Raw genomic sequence first — 21381 nt, 5'->3', positions numbered from 1 at the left:
GGTTAGCCTTGCAAGGTCCTACTTCCCAGAAGGTCCCCAGTGCTCCTTTCTAATTCTCTGTGAAGTTTGGCTGTTGTTCACATAACACCCCCTCAACCACCTGCAGAATCCATCCATCCCTCATGGTGCTACGTGTAACTTTTGTCAGCTTCTCACGTTGTTGTCTGTCATGTCTGGCAATTTCTCATGCCACATCCAGTAGTTCCTTACATCCTGCTCTGTTAGCTTAACCTCAGGCCAGGGCCTAATCAGTGGGTGGTTATAAGCCAATAAATAACCAATTTAAAACTAAAAAGTAGTGATCTGCACTACAGCCTAATGAATTAAAGCCTATTGTAATTAACTGATTTTAAAATTCAAGTACTACAAGTTTTAATGTGCCTCAGCTCACTAACTTAGCCATTGCTGAAGAACTTGAAACAGAAGTTTGAAGGTGTATCAGGTACTTGGCAGCTTTAGCATCTTCTCCAGCTTTAAGGAGAATATTCTGCTTACTTTGGTTTAATGCCACTTCTTTCAGTTCTGAGAATAAAACAGTAAAGGCTTTTCCTTCTTTACTTTAGAAATAAAAAAAATGAGTTATGAAGGGTCTTGATGTAGTAGCTCTGAAATGTTGATGGTCATGGAGGTGAGTCAGTTACAATCACTTGAGTACGCAGCTCTCCTTTGCTTTAATAAATCAATTTTAAAGCAGAGCATATTTTGATTAAACTTTTTTCCTTTTGATTCCCAAACATTTACTTTAATTTTTATAGTCAGGTCATAAATATGAGTCTAAGAACCAACTTAATTTAAATCAGTTTTCATTCAGAGCTTGATATAAATCAGAAGTGAAAAAAATAAATGAATAAGGAAACAGTAGTCCCTCTCACATAATATACAAACTCAGGTAGCAAAAAAGAAAAGGTTTTCCGTTGTTCCGAAGTTGCATGTATTAGAGCGTATCATGCTGGATGGTAAAATTGATTCCAGGTACTGTGTAAAGTGTATATTTAGATGAGTTACCAGCATGCCTTAATATGGATTTACCACAGAGAATATTTTTTCTTCAAGAACAAAGGCAAACAAGATCAGTGTTGGCATTTTAAGTTGTAGGAGTTCTTTGACGACTAATTAGGTCAGTTACATAAGTCACCTTGCTGCACAGTAATTTAAGGTAGCTTAAATTTTCTTGTTTTAATGGACAAAGCACAGAAGACAGCAGTCCACATTTGAAGAACAAATAATCCATTCAGTCTTCAGGTAATGCATTTTTCCCCTTACCTTTTTCTTAGGTTCCACCACATCCGTCAGGTCCTCCTGTGGTTGGAGCACTCCAACCACCTGCTTTCACAGCACCTTTAGGAATCCCACCTCCTGGATTTGCTCCCGGAGTGCCACCACCGCCACCACCTCCATTTTTACGACCTGGTTTCAACCCGATGCATTTACCGCCAGGTATATTTATATATTTTTAGGAATAGTCAGTCTTTTTTTAACCATGTAGCAATTAAAAGCATCTGCCGTATAAACTGCACAAGTATGTTTTGATAAAGTGATACTCAGTGTTAATATATACTTGTTTATAGGTTTTCTTCCTCCTGGACCGCCACCGCCTATAACTCCTCCAGTTTCTGTTCCTCACACTCCAGCAGTAAACATCCCAAATTGTAAGTGTTTAAATCTTGGGCAAGCGGCAGTAGAAGGAAGGTATCGTGCAAGCAGAAAAGCTGACTTTTTTTTTAATATGTCAATGCATTGTTTCTCAGCTACAGCAACTGGTGTGAATGAAGACACTACAAAAGATTCATCTGTAGGAAATCCCATCCCAACAGTGGTTTCTGGATCCAGAGGGAATGCTGAAACTACCGATAGTTCCAAAATATATGCGACTGTTCCACCTCCTGTAGCACCTACTAATGTACCTGCTCCTGTCACCCAGGCTATTCCACTTCTTGGTAAGTTAATTTTTCTATATATTCTTCAGTTTATTCTGCCCTGAATTTAAAATATGATTCTGATTTTGCTACTGACTTACACTTCGTGGGAAAGTAACGCAGATTTTCCTAAACTCGTCATAATTTCTGCCCTTCTGTTGGCTTTTAAATCATTCTTAGAGGTTTGATTTTGCACAGAAAGAGCAGTAAATTTTTTTTATTGTTCAATATCTGTTTTCTGAAGAAGCAAAAAAGCCGTAACGTTTAAGTTACAAATTCAGGACAGAACAAATGCTGTCTACTTTTAATAAGCCAAGTTTCATACCGTAGAGAAAATTAACTTACAACAAAATATCCGTATGACATATGAACTATGTTATAGACTCAACTATTACATGTATAAAATTAACTTATAGAGAAACAGTTAGGGGTTTTTAGTGTATTTTTTAAATCTGTGAAAATACGGTATACTTTTTATGTATGGAATAAATGATTTTAATAAAATGAAAAAATGAAAGCTTTTATTCAGCCCCGCAGTATTCTAGGTTCTGAAACCTTTTAAACAATAGGTTACCTTATTTAAATATTATGAAATAGTGTTTTGACTAGCAAAACCAAGCTGATTTTGGATATTCTGATATAAATCACTCATCACAAAATGATAGGAACTTGGTCAGATTTTTGAAGAGACTATATACTGTTTAATGTTACAGAGGTCTACTAAATATTTATTTTAGGATGGCCTTTTATGGGCCAGTGGCCAAGAATATACTCAAGAGATGACAAATTTTAATGAAATTATTACATTTATGGGATTTTAGACCTCTAAATGAGAGCCTAACAGGTGAATGAAAAGATCATTTTGTTTTAGTGTATTTCTGCCCAGAACTTCAGAGTGTACGCTGAAAAAAACCCCAAAGACTTGTCTCCCTGAGAGCTCACGGCACTGTTGAATCTGATGGCTAAATTTTACAACAGTGACTAGTGATTTTTGCATCCTTTGTGTTGGAAACTTGAAATAAGACCCTTTTAAAAGGCATTTTTCAAAAAGTGAAGAGCTGCTTCTCTCTGAAAGTCAGTCTGCTTTTTAAAAATCTACCACAGCAGATATGCAAAACCAGTAGCTAATGCCTTTAGAGTATCTTGGACTTTTGGGAAACAGAGAAAAGCTTAAGAAAAAAATTCTGCAGTGACACCGTGGACTGAGAGAATTTTGTAGTAATAAGGATTATTGGGCTACACATTTGACATTCACATCTTAATGATGAAGTTACACTTTTTGTAATTGTAAAACAACATTCCAGATTTTTGAAGTTTCATGGCACTACGTCTTGTACGGCATAACTTGAACTTTTTATTCCAAGCCTTTGGAATGTACTGAGTTACTCTGCCGTTTGCTGTATCACTATACACATACGAAAAATACTTTATTACAAAATAAAGATTGGAACGAAGTAAAATATATACCCACATTAGTTACTTGGACAGTACATTTTTTTTTATACTTACACATTCAAAGAAGCTGAATTCGATAAATCTGAAGATCAAGAACTTGCTTTTGTTTTTATTATTTTGCTTACTGAACAGCTGAGGCAGGTCAAGTTGTCCATTTGGTCAGAGTGACTTCTCTGAACATTCAGTCTCATCGACAAGGCGACGGGAGAGATTTTTTTTCTTCTTACAAGATTGCACGTGTGGGCTTACAGAGTAGTCATGAAGTAATAGCTTAGAGATCTCTGTGTTTACTTAAGTCATAGCATTTTATGTTGATGAGTGTCTTATTTCAAGAAGTTGTTATTTATAATCAAGGAGTTATGTAAAATCCTTCCATCCTGACATTTCGGAGTTAAGGGGGACTATTCACAATCTGATAGAAGATACAAGAAAACCAGAAGAAACAGATAATGATATTTTACTTGATTAAAGATAAAAGATTAATATCAGTTGTCTTTGCTTTTAAAATTTTTTCAGTAAGTTAACACAAAAGAAACTGTCTTCTTAAAACCACTTTGACCCGCGTTATCAGTTGAGCTCAGCTCTGTGTGTGAGAGTCCAGATCTGGTCTCTCCTTAGGCTGGAAGAAAAACGTGAAAGAGGTGATGTTTTCCACCACTCATGCTGATCTATATAGCAAAAAAGCGTCCCTTGAAGTCTTGCCCCCTCCCCCCCCCCCATCCTCTGAGTTCAAGAGCTGGCCAGGCTGCATCGTCATTCCTTCCTTTCCATTCTGTGTGTCAGGTTTCACTCCTAGGGAAATCAAAGCATGGGAAATGGAGCGTGCCAGGGTTTCACCACGCATGCGGACATGAGATGCAATCTACATACGCATCCCAGTCCCAGAGACCAGAAGTACTTGCAGGCTTGACAGTTGAAATGTAGCCTTAGTGTCTGACGTGCGGTCTTGTACAGGTCAGAGGCAAATGAACTGGACAAAGCAAATGAGTAGGTACAGCATCACCCTCAGTTAGCTGTGGGAGAGTGCAGACAAGGGACGTCAGACACTTCAGACTAAAGGACCTCCTGTTCAAGAGTATATGGTTTAGCAGTTTTCACAGATGACCGATTGTGTGACTGGTTTCTCACGAAGTCCTCAAACTGCTCGTTACATATTCCCATGATGTGGCTCTCCAAGCTGAGATAAGAAGGTGGAAGAAAGATTTGTCTGACAGCATCATGAAGTATGTCATGAGGACTTTGCTTGGGGAAATAGGGATGAAGGGGCTTGAGTAGTGTAACGTGAAGAATGAAGAAATGTTCTTCGGAAATTTGGGCAGGATAGAAGAACTTCAGCAGGCTGAATAGAAGGAATGAAGATTGCTCTGAAGAGACTGTCATAGAAATCTAAACTTAACCTTGCTTGAGAACACCTTATGTAATCTGTACAAACTCAGGAGCTCTTTTCTAATTTTTGTAACTTCAAAATGAAGCTTATCTATCTGTTCAGATTTTATATGGAAGATATGTCACAAAGTAATTCTAAATTGATTATTGTAAGATTTCATATGCTTTCTTAGTAATGTAAGTTACGTTCTGTTTCATCTCCACTAATTTCATTCGTTCCCCTAATGTAATTCCTTCATCACTTCCAACAAAGACATGTTTGTGCTTAGAGGAGTGATCCCTCGTGGACATTGTGTCTGAATATTTTTGTGCTTATTCCTAAAAACCACCCTCACCCTCAGGTTGTTCTGATTTAGTTGTGTCCTTGATCATATTCACTGCTGCTATAGCTTCTTGTTCTTAATTTGAACAAGATTATCCAGACTGTAACTGGTTTTGTGTGTGCTCATATGCCATTTTTAAAATGATCTGCAAAGCAGATACTTTTAGACTCCTTATATGTGTGCATATTGCAGAAAGCAACAGGCTTTTAAATCATTTTTGATTTGCCAACTTGTTCTTAGCATTGAGCAAATGCTGTAATTTGGACCAGTAATAAACTGCTGTTGCAGATGCTATGTTTGAATATTCAGATTCTGTGATCTATTATCTCGATTAAATACACTGTATTGCAGTTTGTAGGTTCTGGTCTAGTGCTCTTTTTACCAAAATTCCTACCATGATAATTACCTATTATCAAAGATGAATTATACTGTAGTTCTCATCGAACTTGGTATACATTTCCTGTTAATGCATGCTGAATTATTATTCTTTTCTCCCTTGCTGGTTTGTTCTTAAGTGACTACATGGTCTTTTTGTAATCTGCATTAATATGAAAGATGACAATATTCTCTGAGCTCCTCAGAGTACTATTATATCATAAAGCAGCTGCTTCCTTCACAAGAAGGATGAGCTTCCTGTTAATACAGGATATGAATGGTGATACACCTAATACACTTCCAAATTCCTTGTGATGGACCATCTTAAAAGCACAACGAACACTGCATGTTTGCTAATTACATATATGACTGTTCCTTTCATAACCCTACCGACTGAGAATTCAGAGGTAAGGGAACGTGACCTCTCAAGCACCATTCATGGAATTCAGTTTCTCCTTGATGATTCCTTTGACCTGGATCAGTTCAGTGTTCATGTTTTATAAAGCAGGAATTTTAGACGTCTCTATACCAGTAACCAACACTGTACCCATAACGTAGTTTGACTCTTAGGTCCTTGTTTAAGCATCTGCTGTGAACAGGAGCAAGCTCCTAGTGGCTTCAGTGGTGGACATTGACTGCCCAGAAAAATGTTGGTATTTATGGCAAGTTACTTAAGCTGTGAATTGATATTTAGGCTTTTAAGTTTAGGCTTCTTTCTTTACAGTCTTGGCCTGGCCTAAAGGATTCTGTATCAAACTCTAGAAAAAGACATGAGACTTAAAACACTGGCCCTCTTTCAAGAATTTCCTGGTAGTATTTCATGATCTAAGACGCAGCATTCCCCACTGGCAAATGACAGAATCAGTGGGACGTGCTAAATGTTGCAGAACATCAGCATCAGACTCAAAACTGTGAACCTTTAGCTTGTTCTGCTGGAATTGTAAGCTCTTTACTTCTTGTTCTTATATGTATTTCCATCAGATTTGCAAAGGGAGGTGTATTTGAAGCAGGGTTGCTCTGCCAGATACAGAAAACACCATTCCTCCACTTGCTTTCTTGTAACAGCACAGCGGAGAAGTAATGTAAGGGATTATAAGAGACACTGTCATCACTCATTGAGCAGAGTTGAGTTAAAAAAACCCAACACCAAACCCAGATGCTACATTTCTCAGTTACATTAGCATTTTTAACACTGATAATTACCACAGAGGGAACATGGGCTTTGTCCAGCCAGAAGAAAAGATAATCAGAAATGGAATTACATCTGGCTTTTTACCTAATTTACCAGAACAGTAAGGATGACTCCTGTGACCTCTCTGGATAGAAGACACTTCTTCAGGACAGCTCTAGCATTCTGGGCTGTGTCTTACGAGTAAAGTGAAATTACAAAACTTTTGACGCTGTGTGATTGTTCTTGCACCTCTGAAACAACACCTGTGGTGGTTGGCGATGGGTTTTCGTCATACACTTGCACCTGCGTCCTTCATAGTGAATGCTCTTTGCATGTTCTGAGGACCTTTATGAATCACTGGTAAAAGTTACAAATAAAAATAAGGTTCGAAAGTAATCTATAATTTTACACATTTGAACAGAATTACATGCTACGTGTAAGGTCTGAGGATTATATCTCCAGATTTAAGAACTGTGTCTTGCAATAAAAGCCATGTCTTATCAAGTTTTGCAGAATAATGACCTGGTGAAAGGGATGGCTGCGTTGCATACCCATAAGCAAGAAAGAGAAGGTTAGCTACTACAAAAAGGTGTACAGTTACGAACAAATGAATAAAGTACAGGCTGAGGCAGATAAATTCTGTCACTCATCTGCACAGGTATGAGGTGGTCATTAAATCACTTTATTGTTTCTCTAGGAGCTCCGGTACTTCAAGTTTCACAAACAGTTTGAATTTTACGTACTGTCTTTCCCTATACAAAGGGCTTTGAACTCTCCAGGACATTCCTAGATTTCCTAGACAGTGCAATCTGCACCACTGATTTCACCGAGCATCTTCAGTAAACTTGGATGTGTTTCTGGATGAGAGTAAATTTTTAATTGGTGCCCAATTTGTCAGCATAACGAGGAAACTCTAATAGCTACAGCACACTTTAGCCTCATGATTTGAGTGGGCTGATCTAAAATAAAAAAGTGTTCAGCTACCCTGCTGATGCAGCCCAGATTGGAAGAGAATGCGTTTCAGATACCATTATGCTGCTTCTGTGCTGCATTTTGTGTAGAAATAAGGTTGAGAAATTCAATTACTCGTACTTGTTGACTTCAGAAAAACTTTCCACGCTTGCCTCACGTTCATGCTGTTGTGACCTGCGTCTGCTCTGCTGCTATAGAGCAGAAGCATACGCTTATCCTCTCCAGCTCCTTAGATCTCAGTTAGTCTTTTCTGCTTTATTTTGAATCTTCTGTGGAAGATTTTACTTACCAGCAAAAAATATCCCCAAACCTCAGCATTCATCAAAATAACGTTCTTGGAAGACGTCGCTAGCCGTGTGTCTGTCTCGTCGGATCTGTAATACTAAGCCATGGGAGGAGTTTAAACTAGGTGACTTACAGCCCTGGTTATGAACAGGAAGTGGGTGGGTGGGGGTGTGTGTGTGCCTTTTAAAGTTAAAGGGGAAAAAAACCAAAGCAGAAAAAGTATGCTGTTGCTGCTGGAACATTCTTTCAAAGAGTGTGAGCTATCAAGCCGTGTCTTAAAAGTGACTGCTTGGAGGGGAAGGTAAGGTGATACCATGGGGTGGAAGATTATTCACATCTTTGTTACCCGAGTTCTCCTGATTGGCGAAATGTGGTTTCCTTCTAATATGAATAGAGAGAGCACTCAGATAAAAAGGTTTCTCTTAGAGATGTTCTTAAGCCTAAGAAGTGGTGTGGTGAAAGGGCAACACGTATGTTCTTCAGAAGGCTCAGGCGTATTTGGGATAGAAGTGCTAAATAAATCGGAGGGAGAGGGAAGCAACAATAGCTGAATGGAAGGTTATTTGGGATGTCTGCTCCTGCGTACTCATTAAGCTGAAATCAAAGTGCAGTTTTCATCGACGATGCTGCCAAGTATTCTAGTATTAATTTACATAGCTGCCTCACATGCTAGTTTTATCTAGGGCAGGAGTTCCAGAATTTTACATAGCCTGCATTCTTACCTTTCATTTTTATTAATGTATGTGGAAATAAACCATTATTTATCGTCTCAACAAACGTGTAAAGGAACGCAAGATGGAGTAGGAGAGGTTTGTGCTTGTTCTGCGGGCAGCTGCTGGGGCCTTTAAATTTCAGTTTGGGAGTTTTGAAAACAACACATGCTTTCTCAGATAGGGAGCTTGTTTTCAGGTAAATAACTGCTAGTGAGCAGAAAGCAGAGGGATGCAGTATAAAGGCTACAGAGACCATGAGACAGTAGCGTTGTAGTTCAAACAAAAGGAGGCACCCGAGATAAGCTGGCCCACGCTTATTGGTATGAAGTCCTCAGTTGGAGCTCGGTAATCCCCGTTCATTCTGGCTCCTGTTGGTGTCAACAGGGTTTGGGCTGAGCTTTCTCAAACGGTATGTTTCGAGAGCTAATTTTTTTTTTCCTCTTACAAAGACCATGCTAAAAACAAGAGTCCAGGAATAAAAACGGAAAATAGTTGGTGCTGGATATGTGCTGTGAAGGATGGAAAGTCGCATTTAGAAAAAAAATAATCTGGAAACTACTGGTTGCATTTCCTTTTAGTTTACATTGCGAGGTTTATTCTACTAAAATTAAACTTTGACGTATCCCTTTTCTCTGGAACGGTAAATTGAACTCTCTGATTTCCTGCTCCTACTCCAGCCCTGTTCTGACCTTACCTCCCCCTTCGTGGCTTACTGTATCTGCCGCCTCTCCTGCGCGTTAAATCTTGGTGATGACCAGATCACATCTCCAGCATTGTAGCCAGATACGCTCTCACTGGTGTTTGTAAGAGGAGAAATGTTTCAAAGCTAAGGAAGGGAGGTGAGGTGTCTTTAATTAGAAGCCTGGGAAGCGTAACCAATTAGGAAGGTGTTTCGTCAGCAGCAGTTGACGAAGCAAGGCACCGAGCTGGAGGTAGGGAGAGCTCTGACCTGCAAAATGGCAATGGCTTCTTCAGAAAAGGGAGCCTTTAGGATGAGCAAAGAGTTACTACCATTGCAACATGAATTACCTCTAGCACAACACAAACCTGTCTTTAAAGACGATGCTCTCTTTACAGCATGTAAACCAGCAGAGGAAGCTTTGCAGGCTGCTCTTTCCCCCTCCTCCCCCGTCAATTTTGGTGTTAGTCATTTCATGACATAATGTCAGAATGTTTTTGAAAGAATGAAAATGCGCTTTTTTCCCCCTCCTGCAGCCTCTGATTTTACTTGGTGTGTCTGTGTTTGTTTCAGGCACTCAAGGAGTTGCACCGCCCCCACCAGCCCCCGTTGTTGGCTTGCAGACTCCATCCACTGGCCTCTTAGGTGCCCGGCCCGGTTTGATACCACTCCAGCGACCGCCAGGAATGCCACCGCCGCCTCTGCAGCGGTTTCCTCTGATGCCCCCGCGACACATGCCTCCCCACATGATGCACAGGGGTCCCCCGCCGGGGCCGGGGGGCTTTGGGATGCCTCCCCCCCACGGAATGAAAACCCCCTTCCCGCCGCCGGGTCACTTTGTGAGACCTGGGGGGATGCCGGGAAGCGGGGGCCCAGGCGGACCCGAGGACAACAGAGACGGGAGGCAGTTTAGGAACGACAGGCAGACATTCACGCCTAACAGAGACCAGGAGAGGTTTGGAAGGAGGTCTTTTGGAAATCGGGTAGAAAATGATCGTGAGCGCTATGGTAACCGCAACGATGACAGAGATCACGAGCGACTCGGTAATCGTGACAGGCGAGACTGGGGACGAAGAAGCCCCGAGCGCGACAGACACAGAGACTTGGAGGACAGAAACAGGCGGTCCAGCGGCCATCGAGACAGAGAGAGAGATTCGCGAGACAGGGAGTCTCGCAGAGACAAGGAAGAAAATCGAGGGAAGGAGAAACCGGAGCTGACAGACAGGTCCGATGGCGACAAAAACCACGAGTCTCACAGCGGCAAAATGGAAGATGCAGACATTGTTTCCGAACTTGCTGCGGGAGAGTCTGAACCTGCGGGTGTAAAACCTGTTGAAGAGTTACCATCCGAGGCTACCTCATCTGTGGAACAAGCGGAAAAGGATATGGGCTCAGTGGCGGAGGCTCCGCGCTAGAGACTGGAAGTTGTCGAAAGACGACAGTGACATTTGTTGGAGTGTAGAGCTTTAGAGTTGTACAGTCTGCTGTATTATATTTGCTTCTGCTTATATCACCGCCCCTCAGTAGTTGGTGGGGAATTGTAAGCAATTTGATTGCTTCCCTTCTATTTAAAATAGCCACAACATAACATGAAATACTGAAGATATGATTAAAATATTACCCATTTTTGCTGTAACTTTTTTAAAGTTTTGACTTTAAAAAGTTTACAAATCAGAAGTAGAAGTGCTTTCTATTTTTTTTTTTTAATTTAAGAAAAGGTAACGGTGAAAGCTCCTCAAAACAATAGGGATGTGTTTTTAATAAACTCTATTTTCGTAACAAACTTTAACGTGTGCTATTCTTCCTACACTGCACTGAAGTGGAAAAGGAGTGTTCAACATCTTAAAGTTTGAACTGTTAATGCTGTACTGGAGTCTAAATTAGACTGTTCTGTTTATATTTGTTAAAAGAAATACATCTGTTTGTGTAGCTATTCACAGAAGCAAATTTCTATTTGTAATAGTCATCTTGATTTTTAGATTGCTGCATTTTAATGATTACTTGACCATACTAGGTAAGAGTTAGTGGTTTTAAAATGTTAATTGAAGAGTTAACTGTTTAGTGTTTGCAATGCAATCAGTTCTCCCCCCCCCCCCCCCCCCCACCTGGTTCTGTGGTAAATGTTGCCCTAATTAGCCTTTTTTTTAAAAAGTGGACGCCTTCAGACATACTTTGTCTGCTCTGCTTGTGATGTTATAAACTTACTGCGCGCGGCGGGCTGGGAAGCCCACCAGTTCAGCAGCTTTTGTACTTGTTGTTCATTGATGCTTTTTGGAAAGCGGGGTGAAAGAGAAATCAAAGACGCCAAAATAGAGAATATAGAATGCTAACCTATTTTTTTTAACCGGGGCCAGGAAAAGGAAGGGAGGCGGGAGGGCGCGCGAGGATTTTGAAACGCTGCCTCTTCATTCACTCGAGTCTGGGTTGCTACTGGTGTCAGCGGCAACGCCGTCTGCCTCCTGTAAGCCTGCAAGAGGTAGGTTTAACACTTTTTACCCACTTAGCGTTGTACCTACCGGACTGATGGACAGAGTGCATTTTCTTGTGTTTGTGTAAGTTTTAACCATCTTCTCTCCGTAATCACTTGAGCAATTTTGAGAGGGCAAATGCTAGCTCTTGGTGGCCGGCCCTTCAGGCGCAAGCAGTTTTGAATGACGGCTGCGCTGTACGGAGCGGCAGCCGAGCCCTGGCGGCTCTGCCCTGAAACACGCTCACTCGCCGGCCGCCTGCGTTTGAAGCTTGGCCTTCAGTTGAAGCTTGTTTTAATTCTAGAAGCGTAGTGGGGAAATTGTATGAATCCTGTGCATATTTAATTTTTTTTTTCTTTCTACTTGATAGAGGTGTGTTCTACTTTTGAAGTTGGGTTTGGGTTTTTTTTGTTTGTTTGTTGTTTTGGTTTTTTTTCACCTAAGTGAAGGGCAGCTGCTTTCTTACATCAGTACTTTTTCATAGCTGCTCTGGGGCAGCGGCATTTTTTTTCTGGGGGAGGGAAGAGGGGTGGGAAAGCAAATGCGGAGTTACGGGCTGGGGAGAGGACATATATTTTTATGTTCTTGCAATAGCAGAATAAAGAGGCAAAAAAAGCAAATGTGTTTACATACTTGTAGTGAATTCAGCTTCCATGTGGTTAAAAACCTGTGTCCTTAATGTCTGTTTCATGCTGGGCCAGCGGAACTAACTTTATACATACGAAGCCAGACATTTATGTCTTATGTTTAAGACTTGTCTTAGTAAAAAATGCCATTAATTCTGTAAGGAGGTAGGATTTTTTAAAATGAATACACTTTATTAAAAGATTTGAAGACAAGAATGAAAGAGGCGGAAGGCTTGTCTGTTCACACAAATGCCACCTCACATTCTCTCCATTTCCCCTTTTTAGGAAATTGATAACAAAGCCTACGAAAACTTGGGACGTCCTTTGCAGAACAGTTTCTTGCTGCCCCCTGAAGCAGTAATTGTAGAATAAACCTACTGGCGGTGCATCACCTTTACAGCATCACCAGAGTAACCGTATCTTACTCTCGTACAACTACCAGATTTCTTCTGGCTTTAAAATCAGACAAGCCATAAATTTGTTCTGGAAGATTGATTAGCTCGGGGCAAGGAGCCACTACTGATAAAGACCAGACAGGGTTAGCAATTAACGTTAACCTTGGATGACCGAGCCCGCGCCTGCCAGTTACGATGACTGGTACATAAACGCAGCACTACGTCAGCACGGCAGTGACCTCCTTCTAGGCTAGCGCGCCATCAGACATGTCGCCCAACAACAGAAAACGGGTCTGAAAGCCAACACCAGGCTCCAGCAGGCTTTCAGAGCAGCAGGGCTCAGTGCTAAGAACAGCTGGGAGAGGAGGTGAGCAGTGGCACTGCCAGGGCTCACCTGCTGCTGCAGCTCGACCCACAGCTGCCAAGTACTTGCTGTAAGGGAAAGGGGAGATGACATAACCGTCCTCTGAACTTCCGGAACGCAAAGAGGCAATGGTAGTATTTGCGAGTGTTCGGTGTGCTGCTGCACCCCCGATGCTTAAGGAGGGAGCGGAAAGGTGTGTGTGCTGTCTTAATTCTGCCCCAGCAGCTGAATCAGGGCATAGGCTGATCCACTGGAAAAGGTACAGGTGGGTAGAGGCTGCACACGCAACTGTTTGCCACCCACAATGAATGTAAGTTTAAAGCGTTTTTACAGTATTCTTGCTACACTGCGAAAAGCCATGCCCTTTGTAACATGCTACACTGGGACCTGGGTGGAACTACAACCAACTACTCCATGAATATTCTCTTACGTATAAGACAGAGGAATGTTGATACAAGTCTTCATTAAAATTAATATTTTTCTCTATTGGAAGACTTGGAAATCTGTGTTGAAGAGGTACATACGAGAAAATACTGAAAGCTGGCACTAGTATACAGGAATTACACTGCTGAGAAGTTTTATGAAATTCAGTACAGAACTTCTGGCTCTGTTTATCCTTTTTAAGGAAAGACCTAGTCCACACTGGACACTGCTGAATAGCTTAAGAAAAAAGGACTTGCCTTCACCAAAACATCCCGGCTTTCACTGCACGCCTGCCCAGAACAGCCTGACCCACACAGCCAGAGGCCCAGACACAGCACAAGGAGGCATGTCTGAGCCAGACCATTCTACATGCCTGGGGCATCCCCAGCACATGCACGCTCTGCAGTCACATGTGAGTGCCCCAAGCGTCACACACCATTAACATTTTTCAGTAATAAGGTATTTCTGCAAAGCAGCAACTCTCCTTCAGTACATAAAAGCCTTAGCTGTAATGTGCAGAGGGTGCCAGGTTATTACCACAGAGCATGGGGTTCTCTCACAGGAAAACACAGGACAATGTTTCTTCTGACTCACATACCCATTGATCTCAGTTCTGGGTTCTAGGCTTACCAGCTGGAAGCAACTGGGATGCTGGGGGTGTCTAGCAAGTTAACTACTCACAGTATGAAGTCCAGGCCTACTTTTCATGTTAGCATATCAGCAAGTAGCAGTTTGTTGTTAGGGTTGGGTTTGTTTTGGTTTTTTTCTGGTGTTTTTTTTTTTATAGACAGCAAGACCAAGGTATATTTGCCCAGCAAGTTTATTACACAAGTTTGAAACCTACAAGTGCTGCAACTTTGCCAGGAGGAAGCCCTGATACATACAACAGTGCCTACTGCTCTTTGGTGAGTGGCCCTGGTAGAGCTCGTGAGGCTAATCCTCCACACCAGAGAGTGTACTATAAGTTTTGGTGCTCAGGATGTGATCGCTGCTACACATCTTCCATTACACAGAATGGGAGTTCCAGTTAGTACCAATTACACTTAATGGTTACAGCAGATGCTTTAGCAGAAGACTACAGAAACATTCCATCAGGGTCACTTTAATCGCAATGTACATCATACAAAATTAAGTCAGTGTTCACCTGTTTAAGCGATACTCAGAACACAGAGTAGTAATGAGATTAAGTGATAAATCTTTTGCTTGCACAAGGAAGGGCAAGTACAGCATTTGCAATGAAATACAGCCCATTTATCACTGTCACCTTAAGCATTTTGGGTACAATACTTAACTCTTCGCTATTCCAATTACACCACAAGCTAAACGAGGGCCAGCATTGCCAGTTATTTTGCTCTCGTTATCTCCCCCTCTACCCAGGTCATCACGTTTTTCATGGACCTAGAAGAAAATTGAAGATACCTTAATGCATGTTATTGCATAACCAATCACCATTTTTCACCAGCAGGGTGCATTACAGAAGGGTAAGAACCTGTTCTAACTACATAATACTGAATGCCAAATGGATACTCATGCTAAAGACTAGATTTGTCTAAAAAGATGAGTTGCCCTCAGCTGAATTTGTTTTGAACTGGAAGTCACTAAAAACCCCCACTTTAAAAAGTCATTACTAGTCCAAGAACAAGCTTGGACTTGAGACACGAGGTCACCCTCACAACAGGAGGCTGACGGCCATGCTACAGGTGTGGTGCCTTGGCCACACGACCCAAGCGGCCCCACTCCTTGGCCATCAGTCCCAGCTGTCCCACACAGGAGCAGGGTGACTTCAGCACACACTGGAGTCCCAAGGGAAACAAGACCAACAGTGCTCATGGGTGGCCAATGCCACTCAGCCTCTGCCAGCCCCCATCCCAGGGATGCCACGGCTCCAGTTACACCAGCAGTGACCAGACCAGTACTGGTGAACAGTGGCCTGGAGTGCCCATTGCCATGCCTTTCCGTTACACCATTTGTGCCAGACTGCTGCCTCCTGCCTCAAATCCAGTTGCTTTACTCACTCACAGCTGGGAAGAAGCAAAGGTAAATGGAGAGGAACACCTCTGGAAGGCAGGCAGAAAATGAAGATCTCATGGCAGTGAAGCACCACACTCACACAGAGAGGACTTGCGGCAAGGCTTCAAAGCACTCCCTGTGCTGGAAATCTTGCACTACAAGTTCTGCAACGAACAACGCCAGGGACTGGCCTCCAGCATCAAAAAGTCTCCACTTGCTGGCAAGATTGTTCTAGAGATCCTTGAAGCATACAAGTAGGCACCAAGACACTTACCACCATGGTGCGTCCAATGATGTTGTGTGGTCCACAAAGAGAAATGATGGAATCTTCTATTTCCACTTCTGCCACTCCTCCTTTAGCGGTCACATTGCCAAGGTCTCCCACATGCCTACACAGAGATGCAGAGAAACTCATGGAAAACTTGGTTAAATTGAAAGCTCTTCTAGGGGATGGCCTGGACAATACAATACCCACCGTTACTACACTGAAGTACTCCACCACTGTATCACATTATTAGAGCACATACAGCCTCTTTTATCACCACCAGCCAATCTTGACCACTTCCACTATTTTAACTCCTCAACTTTGGGGAAAGGAATGCCATCACTCCCTAACAAGCCAAGCACACACAAATCTTACAGCCAAGAACTCCTCCATGCTGATGACATCTCTCTCTGCCCAAAGAAAGTCTCAAATGAGGTGAAAAACCTTCCCTGCACATACAGGGTTCAGTGTAAACATTGCTACTATCCTTGAGAGCTTTTAATGTCTATCACAAATCAGCTATTCTGCAGGCAGCTGCAGGATTTAGGTTTAAACAGGATTAGTAAAAAGCAGTTTGTCAAGTCACAGGTCAGAGGGGATACATTAAGTGCTAGCTAAGTTCTCATCAGTTCAAGGGATGACTATTTGAGTTTGCCTAGCATTTTTCCACACGCTGGGCCTTATACCCTACCACAGAGTTTTTACCAGAGCTAGATCTCCACTAGGACTTCCTTGAAGAATTAAGCCTCAAGCAGTGCAGTTTTCACTGTCTACCATTCTACAGGTCCAGTGTATTGTTTCCTATGCATCTGCCCCCCAAAGAAGTATTCACTCAAAAGACAAGTCGGCGATGTTCTGCAAGACTTCTATCCAGATTCAGAACCTTGAATACCAACTCATTTCTAAAACTCTCCATGCACGCAGGGTAACCAGCTCAGCTAGCTGAATGCTGACTGCCAGCTTCTTAGTGCCAATTTAATATTTTTAACCAAGCCCTATAAAACCAGGTCAAGGGCAGTTTTCCCTTTAGGAATCTGCTTGATTTAAGCTTCCAGGAAGCTTCGGTCCTATTGTTTCAACTCTACACTGATATAAAAGTTCTTGGTCAAGTTCTTATACCCTCCTAAGGAATTTCCCAGCCTACAGCTGTCTGAGCTGGCAGGTTACACCAGAAGCAGGATTTGACAGAGCAGAACCAGCAGAAGCCACCATGCTCATGCAATTTTGATCTTCAGCACTGGAGCAGCTGGCTGCCTGTGAAGCTCACAAGCACACCACTTCATGCTGCTGTCATCCAGACAGTTGGCTAGCAGCCAGCTTGCTTGGTCTGGCACACACCTGATCATTCAGGTATGAATTTATCAGTCACAGAAGGTGCAGTTACAGACATAAACGTGAGCAGTCTCCAAACCCAATCAGCTCAGACATCAGCTCTCAAGCATGCAACAGTTCCCTGAAGGTAACTGGACTATGAAAACTGCTTCCAGAGGAAGAACTAGGTCTGAGCTCCCACTGAGGTACAGATATTCAGCATAAGCATCAGCCCATGTACTTACAGGCAGCACACACAACCCCCAAGGACTACATACTGTTGGTAGTATGGTACCCAAGTATGGCTAAGAACAGCCCAGCAAGCCCAATAAAAAGCCAGCATGCCTGGGCACACAGAGCTTTGTATTCATCTTGCAGCTTCCCCAAAGCCTCAGTACCTTCCATTGCTGATCCTGATCTGCCACATGATAAGCCTGCATACAGCTCAACACCTAACAATCAGGGCTCCTGCTGTCCAAAGCTAGCCCCAAAACAGAAGCAAACCACTACTGACCAAATAAGGCTTGACCACACACATTCCACCACCCCCCCATACCCTGAGGGACCTTCACTCACTAAGAACCCGTGTTTCCTCTTCTCCCCAAGCTATGAGAAAACCAAGAGTATGTCCCAAAGGCATACCCATACTCTTGGAACCAAGGTGTCTAGCAAACCACAGTGTGGTTATGACAGCCTTTGTTAACTGACCCTGGAAGTCCTGCAAGAATTACCAGTCATCTTCTGGTATTGTCCTAGCATTAGTCATGAAACAGCCTCTCAAGCACAAAGTAGCACTTTGATGGCTGCTGCATGGAGCAGGTACCCACTAAGAGGCTGGGCACGTTAAACTCACCGTTCTGCATCTTTTGGTCCACCGTGCTGCTTGCCTTGAGGGTTGAAGTGAGAACCTGCACTGGTACACCCTGAAACAGAACATAGCCATCAAAAGAAGTTTTTTTTTCCAGCAGCCAGTTTAAATCTATTGCTTATAAAGCATACACCAAGGTAGTCCTCCCATAGCCAGAGGAAATGAAGTCAGTAATGATGAAATAGCTACTCTCCTGTTGGATGTTCTACTAATCCTTTGGAAGCAAGTAACCTACTACAGACTTACAAGTCCAATAAATTAAGATTACTTGTTCTAGAACACTCTGGGCTCAGCTGAAAGCTTTCTTAACACTAGCTTATCAAAGTAACTAGGTTAGTGCTTGATACATCAGTTCTTGACCACAAGCCTAAACATGTTCAAAGTATTAAACGAGAAGCAATTCCTTAGGAAACATCATCATTTCTTAACACTGATTTGCAGTCATGAGACTTAAGCACACCTATGCTAGCTGCTGCTGCAACCGAAAAAGCAGTTCTTTAAAGCTGAGCAATCAAATTACAGCTGCAACTCAAAAGCTCGAACAGACATCTTACCATTTGTATTGTCCCCAAATTCATGGACGTGGAAGCCATGGTCTCCATCAGCCAAGCCACTGATTTTTCCAGTAACTTTCACCGGTCCATTATCCTTTAATGGAAAGAATTTGTTATCACCAAAATTACTATACCATTAGGTGGCCTTGTGTCAGGTGAAGCTTCCTCATCAACAGAAAGCACTAGAGACTTCACAACAAGTTCAGCTACCGAGACACGAATGATCACCCTCCTACGCTAACTGGCTCTGCGTGGCCATACGTTATTTCACAGAACGGGTGCCATTTATTTAGCCACATAAAATATACTCTTGCTACCACGTATGAAGAAGCAGAGGGAATGCCTTTTATCAGATCGCTTGCGTTTAGCGGCCATCGCACGCTTCCATTCGGAAGCAGAAGTAACCCTGAGGCCGCTCCTCCCCGAGAGCCGCAGCCCTGCCTGCGTGCCGCCCCAACTTCTTACCGCGTACAAGTGACCGAAAGGGCTCCGGCCATTGCGCACTCGCAGCTCCGCCAAGCCCCGCTCTCGGAGCGGTAAACAAGCCCGGCGGGAAGGCGAGGGCCGGCCGCAGCACGGAGCCCAGCGAACGGCCTCCGCCAGGGCGGGAGGCACGGCCCAGCCGCCCCCTTCCCGCGCTGCGCCACACGGGGCCCGCTCCCCGCCTGACCCGGGGGCGCCACTCCGACAGCCCCGCTCCCTCCCCCCGCCCGGCCTCCGCGGCGGGGAGGAGGAGAGAGGTAAGGGAGCTCGGCGCCGCCCGCCCCATCCCGTCCCGCGCGATGACTCAGCACCACGGCCGGGCGAGCCCCCGGGGACGGCGCAGAGGGGCAGGGAGGCGGCCGCCGGCCCTTGCCTGCTGCTGGAAGTGGATGACGCCCTGCACGGGGCCGTCACCCCTCATCACGCACACGGCCTTCAGCACCGCCATCTTCCCGCGGCGGCCAGAGCGAGGCGCGCTACGCAGGACCTCAACGACGTCGCCCGAGCAGTGAGCGAAACCTCACCCCCACCCGCCGCCTTTATATAGCCCGGCCCGGCAGCGCCGCGGCCAATCGCGGCGCGCTGGTGGGTCTCCGCGTGCAATTATTACTCGCGGTTCGGCCAATCGAAGGAGAGGGGTCGCGGCAGCGCGCGGGTACTGGGCCAATGAGCGGCGCTCCGTCTCGGAGCCAATGGGTGGGTGTGCCTCCTCCTCGGTGGGGCGGGCGTTGTGTAACGGTGGCGAGTGTCGCCGTCGCTGTCGCCGCCGCCGCCACCGCCGTTGGGGGGGGCGGGGCGGGGCGGGGCAGGACCCGCTGCCCCCGGGGGCAGGGAGGGGGAGTGGGGCCGCTCCGGGCGGTGGCGGTGCGGTGCCCGGGCCTGGGCAGGCCGGGCAGCGGGGCAGAGCGGGTCGGACCCCGCGCTTTGGCCTGCTCGGCGTTTTTTCTCGGGAGCCTGAGGGAATTTGCTGCTGCGTTTCACATCGCAGCGGCACTTGGGCCCTGAGGAGACCGTGTGTTTTAATCAGGCTCACTTTAAAGTTTCCATCAGTCTTCAGTTTTTCAGTCTTCTAATGTTTTGATTTCATTCAGACATAGAAAAACGCGTTTTAGAGGCGTGCCCTAAAGTAGTGACATGGGGTGAAGCTGCAGTAGTGCTGTTCTTGTTTTCTGCAAGCATTTTTTCTTGTAGTATCTCTGCATCTGTTTCCCTCCCCTGGAGGCAAGAGCCTTCCAGTATTGCCGTGACTGAGGTGTGTTGCATCATGAACTCCCGCCTAAAATTAGAATGCAATTCTGAGGTTGCCTCAGAATAGAATCAGAATCGTTTAGGTTGGAAAAGACCTTTAAGATCAACAACACCCACTGTTAACCTACTGCTGCCAAGTCCACCACTAAACCATGTGCCTAAACACCACAGCTACAGGTCTTCTAAATACCTCCAGGGATGGTGATACCACCACTTCCCTGGGGAGCCTGTTCCAGTGCTTGGCAATGCTTTTCAGTGAAGACATTTTTCCTCACACCCAATCTAAACCTCCCCTAGTACAACCTGAGGCCAATTTCCAAGTAATTGCTTGATACTTGGGAAAAGAGACCAACCACTGACCACACCTCACTACAACCTCCTTTCAGATGGTTGTAGAGAGCAATAAGGTCTCCCCTCAGCCTCCTCTTCTCCAGCCTAAACAACCCCAGTTCCCTCAGTAGCTGCTCATAAGACCTGCTCTCCAGACCCTTCACCAGCTTCACTGCCCTTCTCTGGACACGCTCCAGCACCTCAATGTCCTTCTTGTCCTGAGGGGCCCAAAACTGAACACAGGATTTGAGGTGTGGCCTCGCCAGTGCCGAGTACAGGGGCATGACTGCTTCCCTGCTCCTGCTGGCCACACTATTCCTGGTACAAGCCAGGATGCTGTTGGCCTTCTAGGCCACCTGGGCACACCAGCTCATACTCAAGCCGGCTGTTGACCAGCACCCCCGGGTCCTTTTCCCCCAGGCACTTTCCAGCCACTCATCCCCAAGCCTGTAGTGTTGCATGGGGTTGTGGTGACCAAGTGCAGGACCCTGCACTGAGCCTTGTTGAACCTCATACAATTGACCTCAGCCCATCGATCCAGCCTGTCCAGGTCCCTCTGCAGAGCCCTCCTACTCTCAAACAGAAAAACACTCCCACCCAACTTGGTGTCATCTGCAAACTTACTGAGGGCGCACTCAATCCCCTTGTTGAGGTTATTGATCAAGATATTAAACAGAACTGGCCCCAAAACTGAGCCCTGGGGAACACGGCTTGTAGCCAGCCGCCAATTGCATTTAACTCTGCTCACCACAACTCTCTGG

At 44.5% G+C, this 21381-nt stretch overlaps 2 protein-coding genes across 3 annotated transcripts in view; one reads left to right on the top strand and one right to left on the bottom strand.

Moving 5' to 3' along the window:
* Positions 1 to 11058, top strand: part of SCAF4 (SR-related CTD associated factor 4) — a 46908-nt gene extending 35850 nt beyond the window's left edge. For both annotated transcript variants that reach the window (XM_064470576.1, XM_064470571.1), the window contains 4 exons: positions 1275 to 1437; positions 1569 to 1649; positions 1749 to 1937; positions 9849 to 11058. In XM_064470576.1, coding sequence (XP_064326646.1) covers positions 1275 to 1437; positions 1569 to 1649; positions 1749 to 1937; positions 9849 to 10690 — 1275 coding nt within the window. In that variant the 3' untranslated portion in view covers positions 10691 to 11058. The remainder of the gene's footprint in view (positions 1 to 1274; positions 1438 to 1568; positions 1650 to 1748; positions 1938 to 9848) is intronic.
* Positions 11059 to 14353: 3295 nt separating this feature from the next.
* On the bottom strand, positions 14354 to 19569 carry SOD1 (superoxide dismutase 1). Its single transcript, XM_064470587.1, has 5 exons — positions 19416 to 19569; positions 18560 to 18653; positions 17991 to 18060; positions 15836 to 15950; positions 14354 to 14949 (listed from the first exon to the last, which is right to left on the bottom strand). The coding sequence occupies exons 1-5, from the start codon at positions 19488 to 19490 to the stop codon at positions 14839 to 14841; spliced, it is 465 nt and encodes a 154-aa protein (XP_064326657.1). The 5' UTR covers positions 19491 to 19569; the 3' UTR covers positions 14354 to 14838.
* Between the last annotated feature and the right edge of the window lie 1812 nt (positions 19570 to 21381).

The sequence above is a fragment of the Phalacrocorax carbo genome, chromosome 1 (genome assembly GCF_963921805.1).
Source record: "Phalacrocorax carbo chromosome 1, bPhaCar2.1, whole genome shotgun sequence".
NCBI classification, from domain to species: domain Eukaryota; kingdom Metazoa; phylum Chordata; class Aves; order Suliformes; family Phalacrocoracidae; genus Phalacrocorax; species Phalacrocorax carbo.
This window is presented reverse-complemented; position numbering and strand designations above follow the sequence as displayed.